The 22,219-nt window shown below is 41.8% G+C and overlaps 1 protein-coding gene across 5 annotated transcripts in view; it reads right to left on the bottom strand.

Moving 5' to 3' along the window:
- The window catches only part of glra2 (glycine receptor, alpha 2), a 233,635-nt gene that overhangs the window by 124,731 nt on the left and 86,685 nt on the right, over positions 1 to 22,219 (bottom strand). For all 5 annotated transcript variants that reach the window (XM_038802489.1, XM_038802490.1, XM_038802492.1 and 2 more), the window contains 3 exons: positions 15,287 to 15,510; positions 1,942 to 2,024; positions 1,187 to 1,324 (listed from right to left, as the gene is read on the bottom strand). In XM_038802489.1, the coding sequence (XP_038658417.1) occupies positions 1,187 to 1,324; positions 1,942 to 2,024; positions 15,287 to 15,510 (445 nt within the window). The remainder of the gene's footprint in view (positions 1 to 1,186; positions 1,325 to 1,941; positions 2,025 to 15,286; positions 15,511 to 22,219) is intronic.

Here is a 22,219-nt window from a genome sequence, read left to right as displayed (position 1 = left end):
AACATTGTAATGACCAATTTAGGAAACATGGGACTGCACTTTCCTCAGATGGTGGTTCCAACAGATGGATTGTAAGCCTACGCCTTCAACACCACTCTAGCCCAGGTCCACTTTCCTGGTCTTTGTGCTCAATATCCATCAACAGGAGAATCTCTATAGGATTCCTGTCCCAAAGAGCAAGTTCATCAATGTTGGTGAGGAAACTGTAGGAGTTCTGGAGCATCACAAGAGGCAGTGAGGGGCAGAAGGAGCAGATGAATCTCAAAGGTGCCATGAACTGCAGCTGGTGAAGACCTCAACCTAGTCAAGTGAGTTGTGAGGTCAGAACGCAGGGAGAGGAGGCCTCTACTGACCTCTTCTTCTCCATTGCTGCACTTCTGGGACACTGATTTCATTACCCTGAGCAGGCAATAATAGAAGATGCCAGGAAGGAAATGGATTGGGAGGTCACATTTCATCTTCCTGCCTACCTTGGATATTGACATACATCAGGCAGTTTAAGGATGATCAGCAAAGTCCCCACAGGGGTGAGGGGGAGTAAACATGAGGGCAGAGTGGGAGATGGTAGTAAGTGGGCTCTCCCTCTCATTTTCCTGCCATTTTGGGAAGTATAGAAGAGGAAGATTCAGCCCAAAGGAACAAGCACCACAACATTAAATAAACAAGTTAATTACAACACTTGAAGGAAACATAGGTTAATTTGATGATTCATTGCTCCATGTAACATGAGTTTATATCAAGAATTGATGGTCGGCAGTCATGATTTTTGTCCATTCAGTTTAATGGAAGGGAAATTGTGTGATGCATGCATCTAGTCCCAAATATTTGCGGTTTACTCACATCATGTTCCGGCAGTGTTAATTCCAGTTTCAATGAGGGTTGCTGAATCGTACAGCAGGAAATATTTTGTAAAGGTATCATTATGCTCCCTAGGAGGCTAAGAATTACCCCAGTCACCATGAGCAGTAGCAGTATAAATGTATGAGGAAGGTTTCCTCTCTTTGATATTTCTCGCAATATCATTCTTAAAGAATGGATTTAACATTTTGCTCTAATTACCAAATGGAAGTGACCTTCACCATGGGATTGATACTTTAATTAGACAGGCGGACCAGTCTAGTTCTTATCCTCACACAATGAATTCCTACAAATAGATTCTATTGTTCTGAAAATGAAACAGACCTACCTGTATTATAATGCTTTGTGCAATATCCTAGTTCCTTCTCATCCTTCAGCAGAAACTGTGGAAGAGTCAGCCCATCTGCAACCTGCACCGGCCCTCCATCCAGCCACTCAAAAATCAGATCGTTCATTGTGTATCCAACTGCAGGCCAACACAAAGGTATCAATTAACTCAATAAGATTTGATTCAATCAGCAAAAGACACCGATGAAGCGGCAATGGAAGTAAAGCCTGGCTTACTGAAGCTTTACCTTTGATGTCCGATGATAACATGTTTTCATGATCTGGAGCATGGAAGATATTCAGGATGTTGGGTATGGTGAAGGATACAATGGAAGCGATCGGAGACAGATGTAGGCCAAGCATGAGGAGAAGCCAGCTGTATTGGCATTGAATTGAAATGCTGTATTAACAGTGAAGTTAAAGCCAATTTCAGATTGTCTGAGGTGGAACTAAGATGGCAGTACATCAAAGAACATTTATTTATCTCCAATTTCTGACAGAGACAATTATTCCAAGGACTTTATGAAATAATAATTTCTTGGAGTTCATGTATCATTTACATTTTTAAAATTAATATGAAAAAAAATACAGTAGATGGCCTTGGTGTATAACTTATGACAGAGAAATGAATGGCTTAGATGCCACGAATGATTAGCAAAGTTTATGAATGTGTTTATTATTATCTTGTTAGCAAATATGGTTCATCAGAGGGTGAAATGAAACTTGTGGACGTGAACATGTAATCCAGTTACTTACAGCTCTCTAACTGCATTGCACATGTTTGTACATCCATTGGAAAGTTTTTCAAGTCCATTGGACAGGATAAGGTTAGTGTTAGCCTGAGAAAAATAGGAAAAATAAAGAGGATGTTTTTCAATAGAGGGCAAAGGATAATACATGGATTTACATCTGGAATTGTCATCTATCTCATTTTGAATTGCGGATATGGAAATGTCAAAGATCCATACTAAAGAGTTAATTTTGCAAGATTTCTCGAACAGCCCTTCGAAATGGGATGGCTATACAGGGATAGGCTTGTAGCATTGCTGATACTGCTTACCACTTGCAAGACTCCATGCTGGCACTGCAGCCTTGCAAAATTAAGCCTCAATAATCTGATTGTTAAACCAAAGTCCATCTTCTGTTTTTACCCCTGTCCTGCAAGGTGTGGAGACATTAATTATCCTAATTCAGGGCTAGATTTGTGACAACCCTACGGAAACATTTTCATATCGAATGAGTGTGAGGGTAAGAGAATTAGCTTTATTTTGCTGGTTGTTCCAATCGAAACGCATTTGATTTAATTTCAACACTGTCCTTTTAGTAGATGAGATAATGGTACAGAATTACCTATTATTTAAAGACAACCTTTGTTGGTTTCTGGGGGAGGAAGGGCTGAGCATGATTTTTTTTGAGGCTCATTAAGACATTTTGGTGCAAATTCCATTAGTTTGCTGACCATGGAATATTGGTTTACCCCGTAAGTTACCTTTTCTCATGCTTGATTATGAAGCAATCTTAGACACAGAGGTGATAAGGTGGTCACTATAAGAAAAGGAAACATTATGCTGTTTGGAAGACAAGATGATCAATTTTAAACTGCTGGAAGAGAACTGGTGGGCAGAAGGTCGTACCCAACTGTCTGACCTTGTCGACCGGAGGCCCAAGTAGAAACTTGAGGTTCTTTGCCATTAAACAAGTAAGCAGGACACCCCAAACGGGCATTCCACTGCAGCTCACTGGCATCATCCACTGCTACATTGGCTGCTTAGATACTAAGCAAGCCACAGGTAGCTCCTGTGAGCACCAAGATGGGTCAACCTGAGCTACAAGTGACCAAGATTTTTCAAGTGAAGCAAGGAGGTGCAGGAATCTTTCTGCTGGCTCCACAAAAGCAGAACACAAAAAATTAATTCTGCTCTCTTTTTGCAATATCACCAGTGCTCCCTTGAGGAAAAGTTTATTTAGCCACTCAAGCACTAGTGCAATTGGGAAGAACATGTTTGGGACTTACTTTGCCCATATTGTAGCACTGAATTTGCATCAGGACCTTACTACCATCATAGAAAACGGATCTGGATACTTAACTGAGCTTCCCACCTAATTCAGGCTGGGCCACCCATGTAAAAGTTCTGGGCCAAAGCTCATTAACCAGATAAGTGCATGAAAGGGTAGCAGGTACAGAACTCCAATTTTAGCGCCACCACAACATGTGTTTCATGTATAAGGAGACATTCTTCTCCAGTGTCTGGACGTAATCTAACTAAAAAAGAGAGTCCCATTTTGGGCAGGATTAGCAGGGTCATTCCTGGCGCTTGTCGCATTTCCTGCATGGAGGGGCTCTGCCCACCAGTACAGGAAGAGATTGGAATGTAGCCCCGATCTCTCAGCCCTCAGACTCTCCCAATGCCCCAACGCAACTTTTAGGGGGTACTTGAGCAATTCCCCCCACCCCACCATTCCCCCCCCCCCCCCCCCCCACCTCTCCGCAACCCACCTCATAAGGAAAGGGCACCCTCGGGCCCAATCCCCAGTGTGGGAAAAATGACACCTTGGCACCTTGGTACTTCCAGTTTGGCATCATGGCAGTGCCCCTGACAGACTGGCAGTCCAATCTGGGCACACGCACCCTGGCAGTGCCAGGCTGGCATCAGAGCAGTACTGCCAGGGTGCCCAGGCGGCATTTTGCCTGTGCCAGGGATCAGGTCCAGAGGTGCCAAGCCAAGGTATCCAGATGCCATCAGCAGTGCCAGTGTGCCACCCTACCCAGATCCAATCACCCGGTGGCCTCCAATCGCCTGGGAGACACCACCCCCCAAATGCTGTTCCACCTGGTCCCCATTTGTGGTGACCAGTGCTAAAAGGTGCCTAGCTGGGGTCTCCTCAGCGAGGCTGGTAAAACCTGGGGGATGGTTAGGTCTGGCGTAGGTATTGTTAAGTGAGCGATTAACCTCACTTAACCATGCAAGTCTGTATTCCGTCCACTATGGGCAGGATTCTGATCACAACGCCTTGCAAAATCTCGTTAGATCTCATGGAGCCTTAACAATCATCGAGAATCCTCATAGAGGGCTCTTGCAGGACCTACCGGCTGTCTCTTGTTCTGATTCTGGCTGGACAGGTAAATCACGCCCTTCATCTCTGTGAGAGGCTTTATTAAACTGCCTTAAGGTGTCTGCCTCCAGAGGCAGTCTCAAAGACAGCCATGCATAGTCACATTATTATGGAAAGCCAGATCTGTCAATTAGACTGGTTACATTTCAAAACCCAAACAAGGTGGGCTGAGTTCAAATCGGTCGTAATGTTCGTTTAATACCAGTGTTAAAAAGCTATTGGGACAGTGTGAGTTTACCTCCATAGTATTGTGTTCTATTTAATAACTAGGGGGAAGGAGATAGTGTGAGTGCTTGGTGCAGACGTTAAAAGAAACAAAATTGGAGAATTATATTAAAAATGTGTTGAATGACTCCCAGCATCTGAAAAGAGAAAGTGCACTCATTTCTCCAATGCAGGCCATTTACTAGAGCATTTCTAACAAAGACTTCACACTCAAAATAAAAATTCAAATTTTTCAAGCTGAAGGCATACTATGTATACCCAGTATTTTCTGGACATATTAGATACATATTTATTTCCCACATCTCAGCACTTTTATCTGTAGGTAGATAATTATTTGAACAAGTCTTCTTGTAAAAGAACAGTTTAAATTTTCCATTATTGCTTGGTAGAATTTACCAGAAAACATAAACTGGAAACAAAACAAAGGCACGTTCAAAGGTTGTAATTATTCAATGAAAACATTGGCTCTTTTTCTGGTATTTACTGTCAAGCTCTGTTATATTTTACTGTAGCCTAATGAGATTCAAACAATACCATGTCATTTTCTGCTTTTAAGGAAGTAGATGTTAGCTCTACTGCCTTATGCTGTTTCTTGGTTAAGTGTTTCTCCTGATATTCATTAAAAATGTGGCACCTAAGTAGAGCTTATCCAAAACTTTGTTACGCATATCCTAACTCTCAACAAGTTTGGCTCTCTGTCCACCAATTTTAAAAAAAATCTTTCTTGTCACAAGTAGGCTTACATTACAATGAAGTTACTATGAAAAGTCCCTGGTCACCACATTCAGGCGCCTGTTCAGGTTCACAGAGCGAGAATTCAGAATGTCCAAATTACCTAACCACATGTCTTTCAAGAATAGTAGGAGGGAACCGGAGCACCCGGAGGAAACCCACGCAGATATGGGGAGAATGTGCAGACTCCGCACAGACAGTGACCCAGCCGGGAATGGAAATTGGGACCCTGGCGCTATGAAGGCACAGTGCTAACCACTGTGCTACCATGCTGCCTCAATTTTAAAACTTCCAATCTCATGTTCAAATAATCCGTCCATGGGTTCACATCATCCCTCCCCACTCTGCTCTGTTTTTTGTTGAGAAGTTAGCTAAATGGTGCTCTTTGAAGAGGGGTGCTTTCTATAAATTAGGATGTTACTGTGCGAAAGATCTTTTAACTGAGACAAATAATTTCTAACTTTTTAAAACTTCCTTCTTTCTCTTCACTGCAACCAGTCATGTTGCAATAAACCTCAACGGGTTCCAGGAGATCCTTGGCTCCTCACCCATGACCACTTCTTACAAATGAAATTAGAGTTAGGGTCACAAAGACATCACCCAATTTTGGTTTTCAGCTAACGCCCATGGGCACCACTGCCCGGCAGTTATCATTGAATTATAATATGAAATTGGAAGCCACAATGGATCTTTCCCTTCACTGGTCCAGTTTAGTAACCCACCACCTCAGCTAAGGTTAGCTAACTCACCACAGATCAGATAAAGAACTTGGGAGCCTTCTGATCTGTATGGATCAGCACTCCAAAGTGAAATGTATTTACTCACTGAGTCATTTGGGGGAAGCTGTATGAAAAGCAATCCAAAAGATCATTAAGTGTGAAATAAACACAACATAGGCTATATTGAATGTATTTAGAGTCAGTGTTTATTTAAAAATCAGTCAAGAACTAATTCCTCAAAACTGTTGCTTCATATTCATCTGTCAATGCATGTAACCGATCTAAAATTAGACTATTGGAAAATAACTATTAATGTGTTCACCATGAGATTAATACTCCTTTGAGACCATTGCCTGTTTGGAGGAGTGAAGAGTTATTAGATCCAAATATACTGCTGGCTCTTTTGCCAAGAAAATGCAGCTTTGTGCATCCCAATATCTGTTATATATTCATTTTAACAGTAGGTTTATGCTACTATTAAAATAATTCAAAGTGTAAGTTTAAAGTTATCGTGGAGGTCCCAATGCATAATTTACATAAATTTCATATGGACAACTGCATGTGTCAGTTCTAACTCAGATTTTCCATTGATGCAAATTAAAATCCCTTCACATGGTCAAACAATGTATAGCAGAACTGCCAATGCAGGTTGTGGCTCTAGATACAGTGAATGAGCTAATAATCCATATTTTATGGACATGCATATCACAGGCTTGACAATAGCATAATAGAAGAGAGTTCACAAAGGCAGTCCAATATTTCATAAGCACCACATAAGAGCAGGATTGCTTTTTGCTCTGGTGGTTCTCAGTGGGATGAAAAGCTTACAAAAGGTTGGACTGAATACTAATGAAAAAGCAACACGGAATGTCTTTTAGCCTCTGTTGCACCTGATGCAATGGAATCCCCTCAACTCCAATACTGACCAAGTAATCTCTTAAAATGAAAATCACCTAATGGCAAGCACTGATTAGTAATTAAACAAGAGTAATCTAGATAGCAGCAGGCTTTCTGATCGAGTGCAGGTATATCACTTGGAACTGTTATGCCTGGGATTTGAGACTTGTTTTGCTTTATGGCCATTGGCATTGAAATAAAAAGTATGCCTATAAAGATGCCAATATGAACAGATGTGTACTCTGGCAATATTCCAACATGTGGAAATATCTGTTACCAGTGAGATATTTACTACTAAACAGATGCCTCCATTATATATTACCAAATAACAGCAATGCAAGTTGCCAGTGTCACCCAGCTAAGATTTAATTCATTATAAATGTTTGCAGCCTTCAATTTTAGAGATTACTTGACATTCACGGAACTGAATCTAATGACCACAAGAGAAAATGGTCACTAATGCAAGGTCCTTTCAAGAGACTTGTTAATGTCACCATCATTAATTTAATGTAAATGGTAGTAAAATGAAGGCGGGCAAACGGTTTTATGAAAATAATGACCTTTCTACATTCCAGGATTCATTTACCACAGTGACATTTAGCAACTTGACAGTGGCATGAGTCTCACAAAAAAGTAACATTCAAAGACATTGTGGCTTATACACAGCAACTCTGTGGAAATATCAAGGGCAGTCATCGTTTCCTAATAATTTGGAACAAAAGGAACAGATTTAAAAGAATAGTATGATGTTGATACTTTTGGAGGCAGAAATAATGAGTCCTATGAGTTTAATTATGTCAATAATGAAGCTACGTATAGAAGGTAATAATGCATTAATTAGAAATAAGTTTTCAAAAAAATTACTCTTATGTTTTGTGCCATGCAACATTCAGGTCATGCTTGCAAAGACCTTTGGAGGTTGTTAAAGTGAGAATAATATAATAATAATTGCTTATTGTCACAATTGGGCTTCAATGAAGTTACTGTGAAAAGCTCCGAGTCGTCACATTCCGGCACCTGTTCAGGGAAGCTGATATGGGAATTGAACCCGCGCTGCTGGCCTTGTTCTGCATTACAAGCCAGCTGTTTAGCCAACTGTGCTAAACCAGCACCAGCCCATGGTGTAAATAAGGTGAGATGGTGGAATAAGGTGAGATTGTTCATCAGTAAACATGCTTTGACCCAATACTCCTGAAGGGTTTTTTCCACTATGTTGCATGATCTTACTTCTAATTATTTAGCCAAAAATTCAAACAGATGCGCACAAGGGGATGATTAGAAGACATTCTGGGTTGATTTACCTTGATTTTAATATTCTTATTCTTACTTTCAAATCTCTCCATGGCCTCATTCCCCACCCCCATCCTCATCATTGCAATCTCTTCCAGCTCCCAGACCCTCTGAGATATCTGTGCCTATCGAATTCTGGCTTCCTGTGTATCTCTGATTTTAATTGGTTCAGATTTGTGGCCATGCACTCAGCTGCCTCAGCTCCGAGCTCTGGAATTCCTTCTCTAAACTTCTCCATCTCATCGCCACTCTTAAATACACCCCTTAAGCTGAACTCTTGACCACATTCTTCACCATCTGCTTAATATTGCCTATGTGGCTCAATTTCAAACCTGACTTTATAACCCTCCTGTGAAGCACCTTGGGGGCAGTTCTATTATGTTAAAGGTACTATAAAAATACAATTTGTTATTGTACTCTCATATAAAACATTGTAAAGTTTTGAGAGGCATGCTGTTTCTAATACACAAAGATTTTGGTTACTCAGACAATTTCAAAGTGCTTGTAGTGTCAGTAGAACATCTTGAGCTCTTAAAAGGTTTCTGACAACATATCTTTGACATCACTGGGGTCCTTTTAGTAACTCCACTTTGACGAGAGTTGAAAGCGGTAACAAAGAAACAATCAGGGCTGCAGTGACCAGGAAAGCAAATGCAAGGAAGTGCCTATGTAGAAATACAATCCTCTCAATGGAGGGTACAGACTCAGAACAAGATACTTGATTGTCTATGAGGAACAGTCTGCAAGGAAGCTGCAACAGACATATAGCCAGCTATCACTGCCAGCTTTGTCTGTTGACATCAAGGCCAATGTATCCTTCAACTTTTTTAAGTCCGGCTCTACTCAAGCTGCCACAGAAGATATCAGGAACATTGTTCAGTCTAATGACTTTAGCTTTAAAGACAATTTCTTCAGTTTTTCCAACGATTTGCAGAAGCAGCAGGATCGAGCGTTTGTCTGGATTTTAGATTTCTCCCATCTCCAAGTGCTCGTTGACTGCTCCATTCGATGAAGTTACTGCCTTCATGAAGTACAAAGCCATCCATTCCATCAATGTGCAGTACTGTACGATCATCAGCAACACTTCAAGCAGGTCTGTGCCTGCTTTCCTTGAAGCAGCCAAGATGCTTTTATATTGTCCCAATCCTTTTTCCCTACCCCGAATCTTTGCCCCTATAAAATAAGTGAAAGGTTGGCTACGTAGGGATCACTGGCACTTGGCTGATGGTTCCTCTCAGGAATCCATGCCCAGTGGGTCGACAATCAGATCCATGGCTTGAATGAAGCACTCATCGAGCAATAATTCCACTGCGATACTGCTTACAGGGAATGTCCCATATGCACTACTTTGCTGCATAAGTTGACTCTACAATGGGAAAAACTGGTGCCAACATAAGACGAGGACCTTCAACTAGGTGAACAAAAGTACACCATAGGCATAGATGTTGATGAGGAAGCTAGAAAGGTGCAACAATTCCCTCCAGTCAGAGCTCTTTGCAGCATCTCATGGAAAAGTGCTTCAGTTGAACAAATCCTATTCCTCTGTATTAATAGCTAGAAACCGGCATTTTTGTCAATCTTTCCATCCTCAAGTGCTTGGCAATTAAACAAAGGTTAGCATTAACATCCATACTGGCCTATTGTAAGACTGCCGTAGTATTGGAGTGTAATTCAGCTCTCACATTTTCTGTATGAGAGTGCGCTGGAGGAGACATGTGGCCAATTGAAGCTTATATTCATTCAGATTGCTACCTAGTTTCTGTTGAAGGAGGTAGTGGAGGCCAGAATCTGCATCACCCCATTATATCTCTGAGAGATGAGAGATACTGGTGCCAGAGGTTGGGCACAGTTTCAATGTTCATTGAGATGACCATGCTCTCCAGCCATTCATTGAGGACATCAATACCATGCACCAGGATGCCAAACAAGTTGGTAGTGAACTGCCCCACACTCTCTGGCATACTACAGCAGGCCCCTGGTAGGCAATCCAACATATTGAGCAATTGAGCTGTACCAAAAAAACCTTATGTTAAAGGCTGGAATTCATTTTAATTATTCATTTACAGGATGTGGGCATCGATGATTAGGCCCACATTTATTGCCCATCCCTAGGTGCCCTTCAGAAGGCGGTGGTGAGTTGCCCGCTTGAACCACTGGAGTCCTTTAGGTGCAGGTACACCAATTGTGTTGTTAGGGAGGGAGTTCCAGGATGTTGCCCCAGCGACTTTGAAGGAATGGCGATATATTTCCAAGTCAGGGTTGTGAGTGACTTGGAGGGGAACCTCCAGGTAGTGGGGTCTCCAGGTATCTGCTGCTCTTGTCCTTCTAAATGATAGGGGTCGTGGGTTTGACAGGTGCTGCCTAAGTAACCTTGGTGAGTTACTGCAGTGCATCTTGTAGATGGTAAACATGGCTGCCACCATTCATCAGTAGTGGAGGGTTTGAATGTTTGTGGAAGGGGGAGTAATCAAGCAGGCTGCTTTTTTCTGGATGGTGTTGAGCTTCTTGAGTGTTGTTGGAGCTGTACTCATCCAGGCAAGTGAAGAGCATTCCATTACACTCCTGAATTGTGTCTTGCAGATGGTGGACAGGCTTTGGGGGGAATCAGGAGGTGAGTTACTCAACGTGGGATTCCTAGCCTTTGACCTGCCCTGGTAGCCACAGTATTAATATGGCTAGTCCAGTTAAGTTTCTGATCAATGGTAACTCCCCGGATGTTGATTGTGGGGATTAAGCGATAGTAATGCCATTGAATGTCAAGGGGCGGTGGTTAGATCGTCTTTGATAGGAGATGGTCAGTAGTGCATGAGAAGGCTACTCAGAACCAAATATCCTACTCGTGTTTCCAAGTCCTCTGTTCCTAAGTTGCCCTCCGGTGAGTTTTTTTCCTGGGGTGTCATTTCTCCTTGCCTGCTCCTGCTCACTTATACTCCATGCATCATCCAGTGCAGGCCCATTGAATTCATCTGCTTGGAACTTCCTCTGGAAATTCTCCGGCTTCATGACCATGAAAACTGGCAGAGATTCTGTGGGAACTAAAACAGACATCTAAAAAGTTACAATAGCAGCGTTGGAAAAAGCTCAATGGAAATTCTACAGCAGGTGAGGCTGCCAGGGTCAGGCAGAGCACAAGCAAGTGACAGTACTTCTTAGAGAGTATTCTCTGCTTCAATGCATGCTACAACAAAGCCAATATGTGTCATGGACTTAGAAAGAGCGTATAAACTCAAGGGCTGGCACACTGAAGCAGGAACAGCAGGCCAATATACCACAAGTTAGCATGCTCAGTATGTTACTGAATTAAGCACAAAGAGAGAAGGAAGGCAAGATGCCCAGACATGCTGTTGTGCTTGGCCTCCAGCCTCATCATGTCAATGCTATGTGCCCTTTTTCTGCCAGTTATGTTGACAGCAGCATCCTCCATTCCCTTCCATGCTGTGAGATTCTGAAGAAAATCCCTGGTTGGGGAATAATGAAGAAATGTGACACAGCTTGGCATAGTCTCTGTGATGAGAGGAAGAAATTGCAAATGTAGACAAAAATGAAAAGTAGTTGCAAGGGTAGTAGCAGATCTTAAGTGTGAAAGTGCAAGCAGAAGAAGTGACAGTGCAATGACCTGTTGTGAGGTTGGGATTGTCATGGGAAGGAGGAGAGGGGAATATTGCTACTGTTGGGGTGTGGTGGTATGATTAACATAGCTGCCATTGGTGCAGAACACTGGCTTACCATTGGCCCTGGTCGGTCATGTGCCGCTTGACCGATTGGTTGAGACCAGTCATGTGACGGCTCCCCGATTGGTCGAGAGGCTGAGTTAACCCCGCCTCCAGGGCGAGGTATAAATACCCAGTACGCCCGGCGGTCGTCCATTTACTGTAGTCGACCGCAGGGCTAACATCTAGCTTATTAAAGCCTTACTTTTGTACAGCAACTCGTCTCGCGTTCAATTGATGGTTCATCATGGGGCAAAACCAGGGGCGCGATTCTCCGCTGCCCACGACGGGTCGGAGAATAGCAGGAGGGCCTTCCCAACAATTTTCACGGCCTCCCGCTATTCTCCCCCCCCATCGGCCGCCCCCCGACACGAAACGCTGCTCGCCGTTTTTTACGGCGAACAGCGATTCTCCGCAGGCCGATGGGCTGAAAACCATGGAGTTTACGGCCGTTTTCACGGCCGCTATCACACCTGCTTTCAGCGTTCGTGAAAACGGGCGCAAAGTGCCATCCCAGACAACCATGGCACCGATTGGCACGGCCGCATCACGGCCTGTGATCGGTGGCAGCGGGTCCGATACCCACGCACTATTTGTTCTTCCACCGCCCCGCAGGATCAGTCTGCAGGGCGGCTGAGGGGCATGACGGCCCGCGCAGGAGCGGGTTTTGACGCGTCTGCGTGATGACATCATCCGCGCATGCGCGGGTTGGAGCCGTCCAACCCGCGCATGCTTGGCTGACGTCATCGAGGGCGTCAGCCGTCGTGGCGCTTGGCGTGCGGATTTAGCGACGGTCGCTAAGGCCGCGATGCCGTGCTTCACGGGGCCCCGCTGCTAGCCCCGCCCGGGGGAGAGAATCGGGTCCCGGGAGGGGGCGCGGAGGCTGCCATGAAACACGGCCAGTTTCACGGCAGCCTTTACGACTCGCCACATTTGCGGAGAATCGCGCCCCAGGACTTTGAAAGACTAAACAGAGACTAAGAATGAAATTAGCTTTACCTTGGCTGTCCTGGTGAGGTCATCAAATTGTTTACTTCACAATTTCCTGGCCCTAGTATAATGCAAGCAACACTGATTCACTTTGTCACTGTATTGTTGCGAGTAACATTGTCTTGGTATCCAGTGGCATCAAAGGGAAGCAGACCTCCTTTCTGCTACTTACTTGCTCCATGAGTATAATTTCATTTTGCTGGCAGATTCAGAAAATCAATTGTTACAAAGCAACATTGAAAAATATGCCATCTCTTCAAGGAAATAAGGCTTTCTTTATGTGAAGACAACACGTTCAGATTTCCAATTCTCCCAATCAGTGAACTGTCTATAGTTAGTGCAATTAATGCAGATGGTTTACCAATTATATTTTAAGCAGACCCAACCACATCATGTTTCCTGTCACCATCATCAGGTACGTGGAATGATTCTCCCACTTGTTATATATATCTTCAGTCTGATTTATCTCAGATTAATGTAGGTATGACATTTGTTCTAAATCTACCAGTTTATTCACAATACTTTGAAACATCTCAAAACTTACAAGATTTTCTACACACACACACACAGCCTGAGCCCAGAGCCACAGGTATTTTCTCGAGAAGTCTCTCCTAGGATTCTTAGCTCTCCAGTTCCACACACATGCTTAAACAATCATGTACAGTGACACACATCAGCGAACCAACTAGCATAATAAAATACAGATCATTCAAGCCATTGAACAATATATTGCTCATTGCCCAGCTGATCTGTGCTCTTCATCAAATAGAACCTTTTCTGTGAAAATGGGCGGAATGTTAACTGGATCCTGGTATATGATTTAAATAAAAGCAAATTGCTGTGGATGCTGAAATCAGAAACGAAAAAGAAAATGGTGGAAAATCACAGGAGGTCTGGCAGCATCTGTAGAGAGAGGCGCTTTGATAAAGAGTCATCGGACTTAAAACGTTAGCTCTTTTCTCTCCCTGTAGATGCTGCCAGACCTGGTGAGATTTTCCAGCAGTTTTTCTTCCCTGGTATATGATTTCCTCTATGTGCCAGACACTTGAAATTTTTTTAATTAATTTTTCCAATGATGGGGCAATTTAGCATGGCCAATCCACCTATCTTTGGGTTCCAGGGGTCAGAGACCCACGCAGACACAGGGAGAATATGCAAACTCCACACGGACAGTGACCTGGAGCCAGATTCAAACCCAGTCCTCGGCACCTTGAGAGATATGTGAAAGTTAATAAGCCTTTGTTTTAAATATCTCCTATGATTCAGCCCTTGAAGATTCAAGTTGATTTAAACCTAATTATTACTTCCCGATTGTCCTCATCAACTCTTTGATTTGTTGTTCTGTACCAACACCAAACAATATTTCACAAAAAGCCAAATCATTCTCATAATGACCTCCTGATCGGACTAAATTCAAAACAAATTTACTTTTAGTGGTGATGTAAAAACATTAGTGACATTCATTGGGCAAATATGGTACCCAAAATAATAAAACCTGTATCTTACAAGATAAAAAACACAACCTTCTTCAAGACCATTACAAAATTATGGTAATGTAACTTGTTTGATCATATGCTCCATGATAAACAACCTCCTTTAGCATAAGAAGTTCCTCTATAGCTTTAATATTTAGTCCATGTGACACCACTAAACTGACTCAGACCAAGCATTATCATTAGATATATCCAGGAAGTCTTCCAGGTGGGCATATTTGCTTGAATCTTTGAAAAGCCCTCCAGTATTATCACAAAGTGCACAATCGACCTTGAGTCGGAGAGGCCTTGCCAGTTATCTGTGAACCCACCAAGTAGTAACTCTGAGAAAGCTCTTTGATATCCTGTGGCAGAAGATTAGCTGACTTACCCATGCAGCCGGCCAACAGATTAGGCTTGTTGTGTTAGGGGGGAGAATGTTCTGGGTATGGGTGAGAATGTGTTGGCAATGGGTTGGGAGATATTTTTTGTGGGAGTCAAAGGAGTCACTTCTGCTTCCCTTTTGGGATAGTGCTCCAGTGAACACTTTCAGGACTGTGATTAGACAACACTGGAGGAGTGTAAATGGGCACTCTCCATGCAGGTTCTGTCCATTTTTCCTGGACAGATTAAATTGTTTCCTGCAACAGATGCATAACCACCAATTTGCATATCTCAACAGTCACCCGTTCATTTAGTGTGATGTTTGGTGCCCATTTTAAGTCAACTCAGGCTGGGGAACAAATGTAAAGTCCCCACCAGATCTTTAAAAGCTGTTTGGCCATTTTTAAGGCCAAAAGTTGAAAGTATCTCTCAGTGTCCCTTTATTTTATACAATTAAAATCACTGGAGCAGTTGATATTATCAGAGACAGTCTCAGTCATAAGGGTTCCATCAATTGCTACAACCACATAAGGAAAAATATAAGCTATTATGGGAAAGCCAATCTTACCTTATACTGTACAAAACAGTTCCATTTTTAAAAATACGAAGCAGTTTGTTGTCAGTTGTCACTTCATGAAAGTTGGCGCCCTTTTCATTTGCAAAGAACAGATCAGGCTTCCAAATAGAATCCAACATGGAAGGATCCAAGTCTAAGGAATCGTCCGGGTACTCACTGTAGGCTAATCGTGGATCATTCCATGTTTGTCGCAGGAATATATTCACTCTGTAGTCCTAAACAAATGTGAAATTGTTTTAAAATTGTGTTCTTTTTCATGTTTGTGTTTCCATTTGAAGATGAATTATTTGGGAATCCAAGTTTATTTGAAGGTTTCGGCACCATAGTTCCCAGAACAATATGATCATTAATCCTTATTACACACCCTCCTTTTTTTCTGTATTTTCTTTCCAATTCCTTTTATTTTTTGACACCAAACCACTTTGAGAACTGCTGGGCAGACTCTTGAGTTAGTCTAGTTCAATAAGTGTAGTATTTGAGTTAAAGTAAGACAAAGGCCAACTTCTGCATTGAAAGAACCATTTGCAACACAAAACAAAACCTGATTTATTTAATTAACTTGAGGCTTCTTTTCAATTTAGAAGAAGTGCAGTTCACTGCAGCATGAACAGTGACCATTTAGTGACAGTGATCAATGCATAAGTTGGAGCCTTGTAACGCGCAGTCTGTAAAAATAATTGAATGCGTGCCCACATTTTGGCAGTCTCTCACTCATCAATAAAGTTTCACAGATGACCTACTAATGGAGCAAAGCTGTGTGTTGTAAAGACTCAATGCTAACACATAAAAGCTTATTTTAAAGGCCAAGTGAGGAGGAAGGGATCTTGTTCAAGCAATGCTCCAGGCCAGCATTTATTTTCCATCCTTGAACTGAATAGTTTGGTAGGTTACATCGGTGGATCTGGAGTCAACTGTCAGATGAGGTAAAGGCAGATTTCCTTCGCTAAGGAATATTAGTGAACCAAATGGGTTTTTACAACAATCAATGTTAGCTTTCATGGTTGCCAATATTGAAACTAGCTTTATTCCAGATTTATGAATTGAATCGGCAGCAGCTGCCATGATGGGAGTTGAACCCATGTTCCCAGAATATTAGCCTGGGCTGATTAATCACAAGGGCAGTGACATTACCACTACACCACAATCTCTCCAGTTATTGTCACCCATTTCCAAGGGAACTAGGTCTTCATCATTTAATGGATTTATTGGATCTTATTGGAAATTGGACTCTTGCTAGTTTCCATGGGCCTGTTGGATGTGTAATAATATTGTTACCATACCGAGTACCTGTATTCCTCCAACAGTATCAGCTCCATCATGCGAGTCACTGTTGTAAAGCAGTGCAATTTATAGCCATTCCTTTTAAAAGTAATTTATACTTTTCTAACATTTAACTTGCCATTAAAAATTCAGGAGTTGATTCACAAGCATGAACAAAACCTCCAATCATATTTATACATTGCAGTACTTTGCACTTCTCTTTCCAAGCAACTTAGATATATCTCTTCATAAAAGTTAATAAGGTTCTGATGTGACAGTAGCTCATTACTTAATGATGTTGAGGCAGCTGATAAGATTTGTTACATAATAGTTGTCAATTCAAAAAGGGTTCAATTTCATAGACATTACTTGATGTTTATACGATACATCAATAGAAGTCTTTTTCAATATTATTTTTAGTATATGGAAATGAATGAATTGATAATTGTGAAACGTCAGATACATGTGGCTTTCGTGAACCTCAAGAATATAATTTATTTGTACCTATTTTAATTTGATATGATAGCATTTTTCTAATGGAACTGGCTCCAGAAAGCTGCCAAATCACTTGACCACTCAGATTGTGCCAACAGATCTTTGGGTAAGTGATATCAGATATTTTTGTTTGACAGCGCCAAATAGGTTTAATCGAAATCAAGTAGGCAAGTCATATGACTCAAACAAACATCTTGCGGATGGGTGGTTAAAATGTCATCTTTTGATGACAGAAATCATAACCTGCTTGCTGTAATCTCGGGAGCTGTGCGAAGCACTGTCAACGGAAAGTCTGTCTTTGCATAAGTTATTGTTCCTTGGTCCCTGCATATAATGCTTAGATGCAATGGTTACAAATAGGTTAAGATAATAGCTCTTGAAGCTAAGTGAAACTAGACAATTTTTAAACTCTGCCTTATTTTCAAGCATCAATTTCACCTGCATATTTTATCAAGATATTTCAAATTTGATTGTAGAGTGCGTGAGGGTGGACTATATTGAAGCACTCAGACTCTTGGACTTAATTGGATTTATATTAGACTGATTCTGGTTTAACGACTGAAGCAATTTGTTTGCTCTTGGTCCTTGTTGGGTCTGGGAACACATTTCAAAAGTTTTGCACAAATTTAGAGTTTAAATACATTCTCTGCTGTATAATTATCATTGTTGACCATACAGGACTTCTCAATCCATCATTCTAATATTCATGTAGACGTTATGTAAATTACACTCCCTGTTATGTTCTACACAGCTGAAATCCCAATAAAAGCTAAACTAATTTAATGAAATGGTAATATCATGCAAATTTGAAAATCTTTACTGTTTTTATGTTTTTAATTAGATTTGATTAGATTGGATTATTCAAGACATGGTCATATTAAGGTTCATTAAATAATTGGTTTTAGTCACATCTACAGTCATATTGTATAATTCCACCTACACCACCAAAGCACATACACATTTGCTGCATAATGCCATGCTAATAAGGATATTATAACGAATGCAGAAGAAGCCAACCGGTTACAGTACAAAGTTTTGACCAAGTTATTAGGTCTCCATTAAATCAATCAACTCATTTTCTAATTTGTTTATCTTTTCCATTTTTCTACCCCTCCCCCTTTTTCAAAGGTGACAACTCGCAATAAGGCATTAATCCACAGGCAATGTTGAGCCATCTGGTACCATTTGAACTTCAGAGACTTCATAGAATTTACAGTGCAGAAGGAGGCCATTCGGCCCATCAAGTCTGCACAGGCCCATGAAAAGATCACCCGATCTAAGGCCACACCTCCACCCTATCGCTGTAATCCAGTAACCCCATCTAACCTTTATGGACACTAAGGGCAAATTAGCATGGCCAATCCACATGAAGGTGCAGAAAATAAGCAAGCTAAAAATTACTTTATTTTTAATAAGAAGATCGGGGTGTTGCAGTGGGTCAGACTCTGGCCTTACATCTTCATTACGAACGAGTCACTATAATAGATCTAAAAAACAAATTGATTATTTCGTATTTCAAAGTAGGGCAAAATAACTTTGAACTCCCCAATATTAAGCCCACAGCAGTCTGATAGTAATCTTCTGGCTAGTGGAAGCTAAGTCAAAATGTATTCCTGTCTTCTCAATACATCGGTCAACAGCTTAAAGCTAAAATTAATTCACATCTGTCTCAGTCATTAACCACAGTGTAATTGGCTTGAGAAAGTATCAAAGTCAAATTGGTTCACCTACCCAGGGGCTTAAGGGACAACCTAAGAACACTGTATTACATACATGGCCTGAGAGTGCTTAATGTTTCAAGTGGCTGCTCGAAATAAACACAAACAGAATTCCTCCATGTAAACAGAAAATGTATGGACATATAACTAAAGTTACGTTGGATAGAAAAAAGTAAGGTAAAAATAGTTAAATACAGGATAGGAAATTGAGAAGATGAGAGATGAGGAACAACAGACCATAGGACAGGTCATCACAGCAGAGTTGAATAAACCAGTTCAAATTTATTAATTTATAAAGAAGGTTAAATTCAAAATTATTCTTTTATCTAAATTGTTTTGCATTTTTCTGGATAAGGATAATATATTTAAGTAATAATTGGATTGTTGACATTTAATTACTGCTGTTGACATTTAATTACAGCTCACTCCAATACATCAAGCCCAGAATTTCCTAGAAATTTTGGATTAATAATTGCACTGAAGAAATGGCAACTTTTGAATGAGGAGAAGCAATATTGAAAGGGCAGAAAAATGAAATGCTTCCTTCAGAGATAGTTCAAGAATAGGACAGCCCATTTGAAGTACTTGTCAACATATTTTTACGTGTTGAAGTGCAATTGTGTTTATTTCAGCCTTCTTGACCAAGTAGTATGTTTACATATGCAATGTAGGTTTACATAATGCTCTGCTATTGCATTTGAAAGTTTATCTGTCCACCAAGGTTTTCCTTGAATTTTAGTTTCCCCCTCAAATAACATATGTTACGTTTCCCGATTATTCTGTTTGTCAACGTCTGCCTCCATCTGCTGCAACTAAGTTCAATTTCCAAGTTAGTAACAGTCCCCATTTATGTTTCGCTAAACCCCTCAGAGTCCAAATCGATCCCTTGACATGCAATCAAAGCTGCTTGATCTGTCTTACCAGGTGTTCATTCAAAGTGTTACATGGTAGTAATAGTATAATTCAGGATTATGCATGTTTAATACTGCATGTCCCATCTGCCTTAATTGTATCTTCTGCTAATGTGCTGTTTTTACTGGCACATATGTGGCATAAACAAATTTTCTGAAGAGATCCAACCTAAAATAAGAGGCTGTACACAGAAAAACAAACACAATCAGCTATCATCCAAAGGATTAACAGCTCCCATGTATAATAATAATAATAATCGCTTATTGTCACAAGTAGGCTTCAATTAAGTTTCTGTAAAAAGCCCCTAGTCGCCACATTCTGGCACCTGTTTGGGGAGGCCAGTACAGGAACTGAACTCGTGCTGCTGGCCTTGTTCTGCATTACAAGTCAGCTGTTTAGCCCACTGTGCTAAACCAACCCCTGCTAAAATGAATAAATAACAGTTTTGAATTTAACCTTCTTTATAAATTTGAACGGATTTATTCAACTCTGCTGTGATGATTTCAGTAACTCAGTGTTGTTTTATATTTTATACAGGCAGGTTATACTCTGTCTTGGAACTAGGTCCCTTTCTGACCACAAATATTGCTCTAGAAACCAAGGCTGAAGCCACTCAAAGAGGTTTGCTGTTGTGTGACTGCTGCCTCACAGCTCCAGGGATCTGCGTTTGATTCTGGCCTTGGGTGACTGTCTGTGTGGAGTTTGTACATTCTCCCCACGTTTGTGTGGGTTTCCTCTGACTGATCTGGTTTCCTCCCACTGTTCGAAGATGTGCAGTGTTGATGGATTGGTCATGATCAACGCACAGGATTACAGGATAGGGCGGAGGAAATGGGCCCAGGTAGAGTGCTCTTTCCAAGGGTCGGTGCAGCCTCGATGGGCCGAATGGCCTCCTTCTGCAATGTAGGAATTCTATGATGCAGTGGATAAAATTAGCAGGCTAAGCAGTGTGAAACTATCTATTTAATTTTGGGAGCTGGGATTTGAATCTACCCCGGGATCATGTGACAATAATCTCATCTCTGAACTGATTAGGAGAGTCTACTTAAACTGCAATTGGTCAGTCTCATCATAGTGCCCAGGGGATGTTGGACTATAGCATTAAATCCTCACACTTCAGCATTAATTGGACACTAAACTGACAAGCTCTCTGAGATAAGCCTTGAGGAAATCTGATGTGTGAGGTGAAAAAGTGTTTGCAGCAGTAAACTTCCAAGGCTGTGATTAAGTGTACTAGTGAGACAGAGTACAGCTGGTTTAATTTTGCATTTGATATTGCTATACCCGATCTATGAGTTCCTGACGCCGGCACTGGTGTGTGGATCATAGGAAATGTTACTGTCTTCAGTACAGTATTCAGTTACTCATAGAAAATCCAGCAAATGTTCTGCACTTAAAAAAAAATCATGGGATGTGGGTGTCGCTGGCTAGGCCAGCATCTGTTGCTCATCCTTAATTGCCCTTGAGTAGGTGGTGGTGAGTTGCTTTCTTGAACCGCTGCAGTCCCTGAGGTGTAGGTACACCTGCAGTGCTATTAGAGAAGGAGTTGCAGGATTTTGAGACAGCAACAATCTTCTTCTTGAGCAGTTCCTCAGCATCGAGGATGACTTGCTTCCACGCCGGGAAGGTGGGTTCTTCAATGGCTGAACGGTCCCATCCTGGATCCACAGACTCTGCCACAGGTTTGGAAGGTGGTGTTTGATGAGGTGGGTGGGACGCTCTGGATTCTGCACTCTCCTTGTGCTGTTTATGCTTGGCTTCCACGAGCTCCACCCTGTGACGCTCAAGGTGATTGGTGTCTTCACGGATGCTTCTTCTCCAGTTTGTGCGTTCCAAGGCAAGCAATTTCCTTGTGTTGATGAGGACGTTGCATTTATTTAGGGAGGCTTTAAGACTCTCCTTGTAGTGTTCCTCTGCCCTCCGGGTGATTGCTTGCCATTGTGGAGCTCAGACTAGAGCACCTGTTTTGGGAGTCTTGTGTCGGGTGTCGGGCATACAGACAATGTGGTCCACCCATCGTAGCTGGTTGAGTGTGACCAGTGCCTCAATACTGGGGATATTAGCCGGCAGAGAATGATCATGTTGGTAAGGCTATAAGGGCAGCACGGTGGCGCAGTGGGTTAGCCCTGTTGCCTCGCGGCGCCGAGGTCCCAGGTTCGATCCCGGCTCTGGGTCACTGTCCGTGTGGAGTTTGCACATTCTCCCCATGTCTGCGTGGGTTTCGCCCCCACAACCCAAAGATGCGCAGGCTAGGTGGATTGGCCAGGCTAAATTGCCCCTTAATTGGAAAAATTGAATTGGATACTCTAAATTTAAAAAAAAAAAATGTTGGTAAGGCTATCCTGCAAGTAGATTTGCAGGATTTTGTGGAGAGAATGTTGGTAATATCTCTCCAGGGGTTGAAATGACTGCTGGACATTGGCCATGTTTCTGATGAATACAGGAGGGCGGAGACCTGGGCTGTTCTGTAGACCATGAGCTTGGTGCTGAATTTGAGGTCTCAATCTTTGAACACTTTGTTCAACAGGCATTCGACGAC

The sequence above is a fragment of the Scyliorhinus canicula genome, chromosome 7 (assembly GCF_902713615.1).
Source record: "Scyliorhinus canicula chromosome 7, sScyCan1.1, whole genome shotgun sequence".
Lineage (NCBI taxonomy): Eukaryota > Metazoa > Chordata > Chondrichthyes > Carcharhiniformes > Scyliorhinidae > Scyliorhinus > Scyliorhinus canicula.
This window is presented reverse-complemented; position numbering and strand designations above follow the sequence as displayed.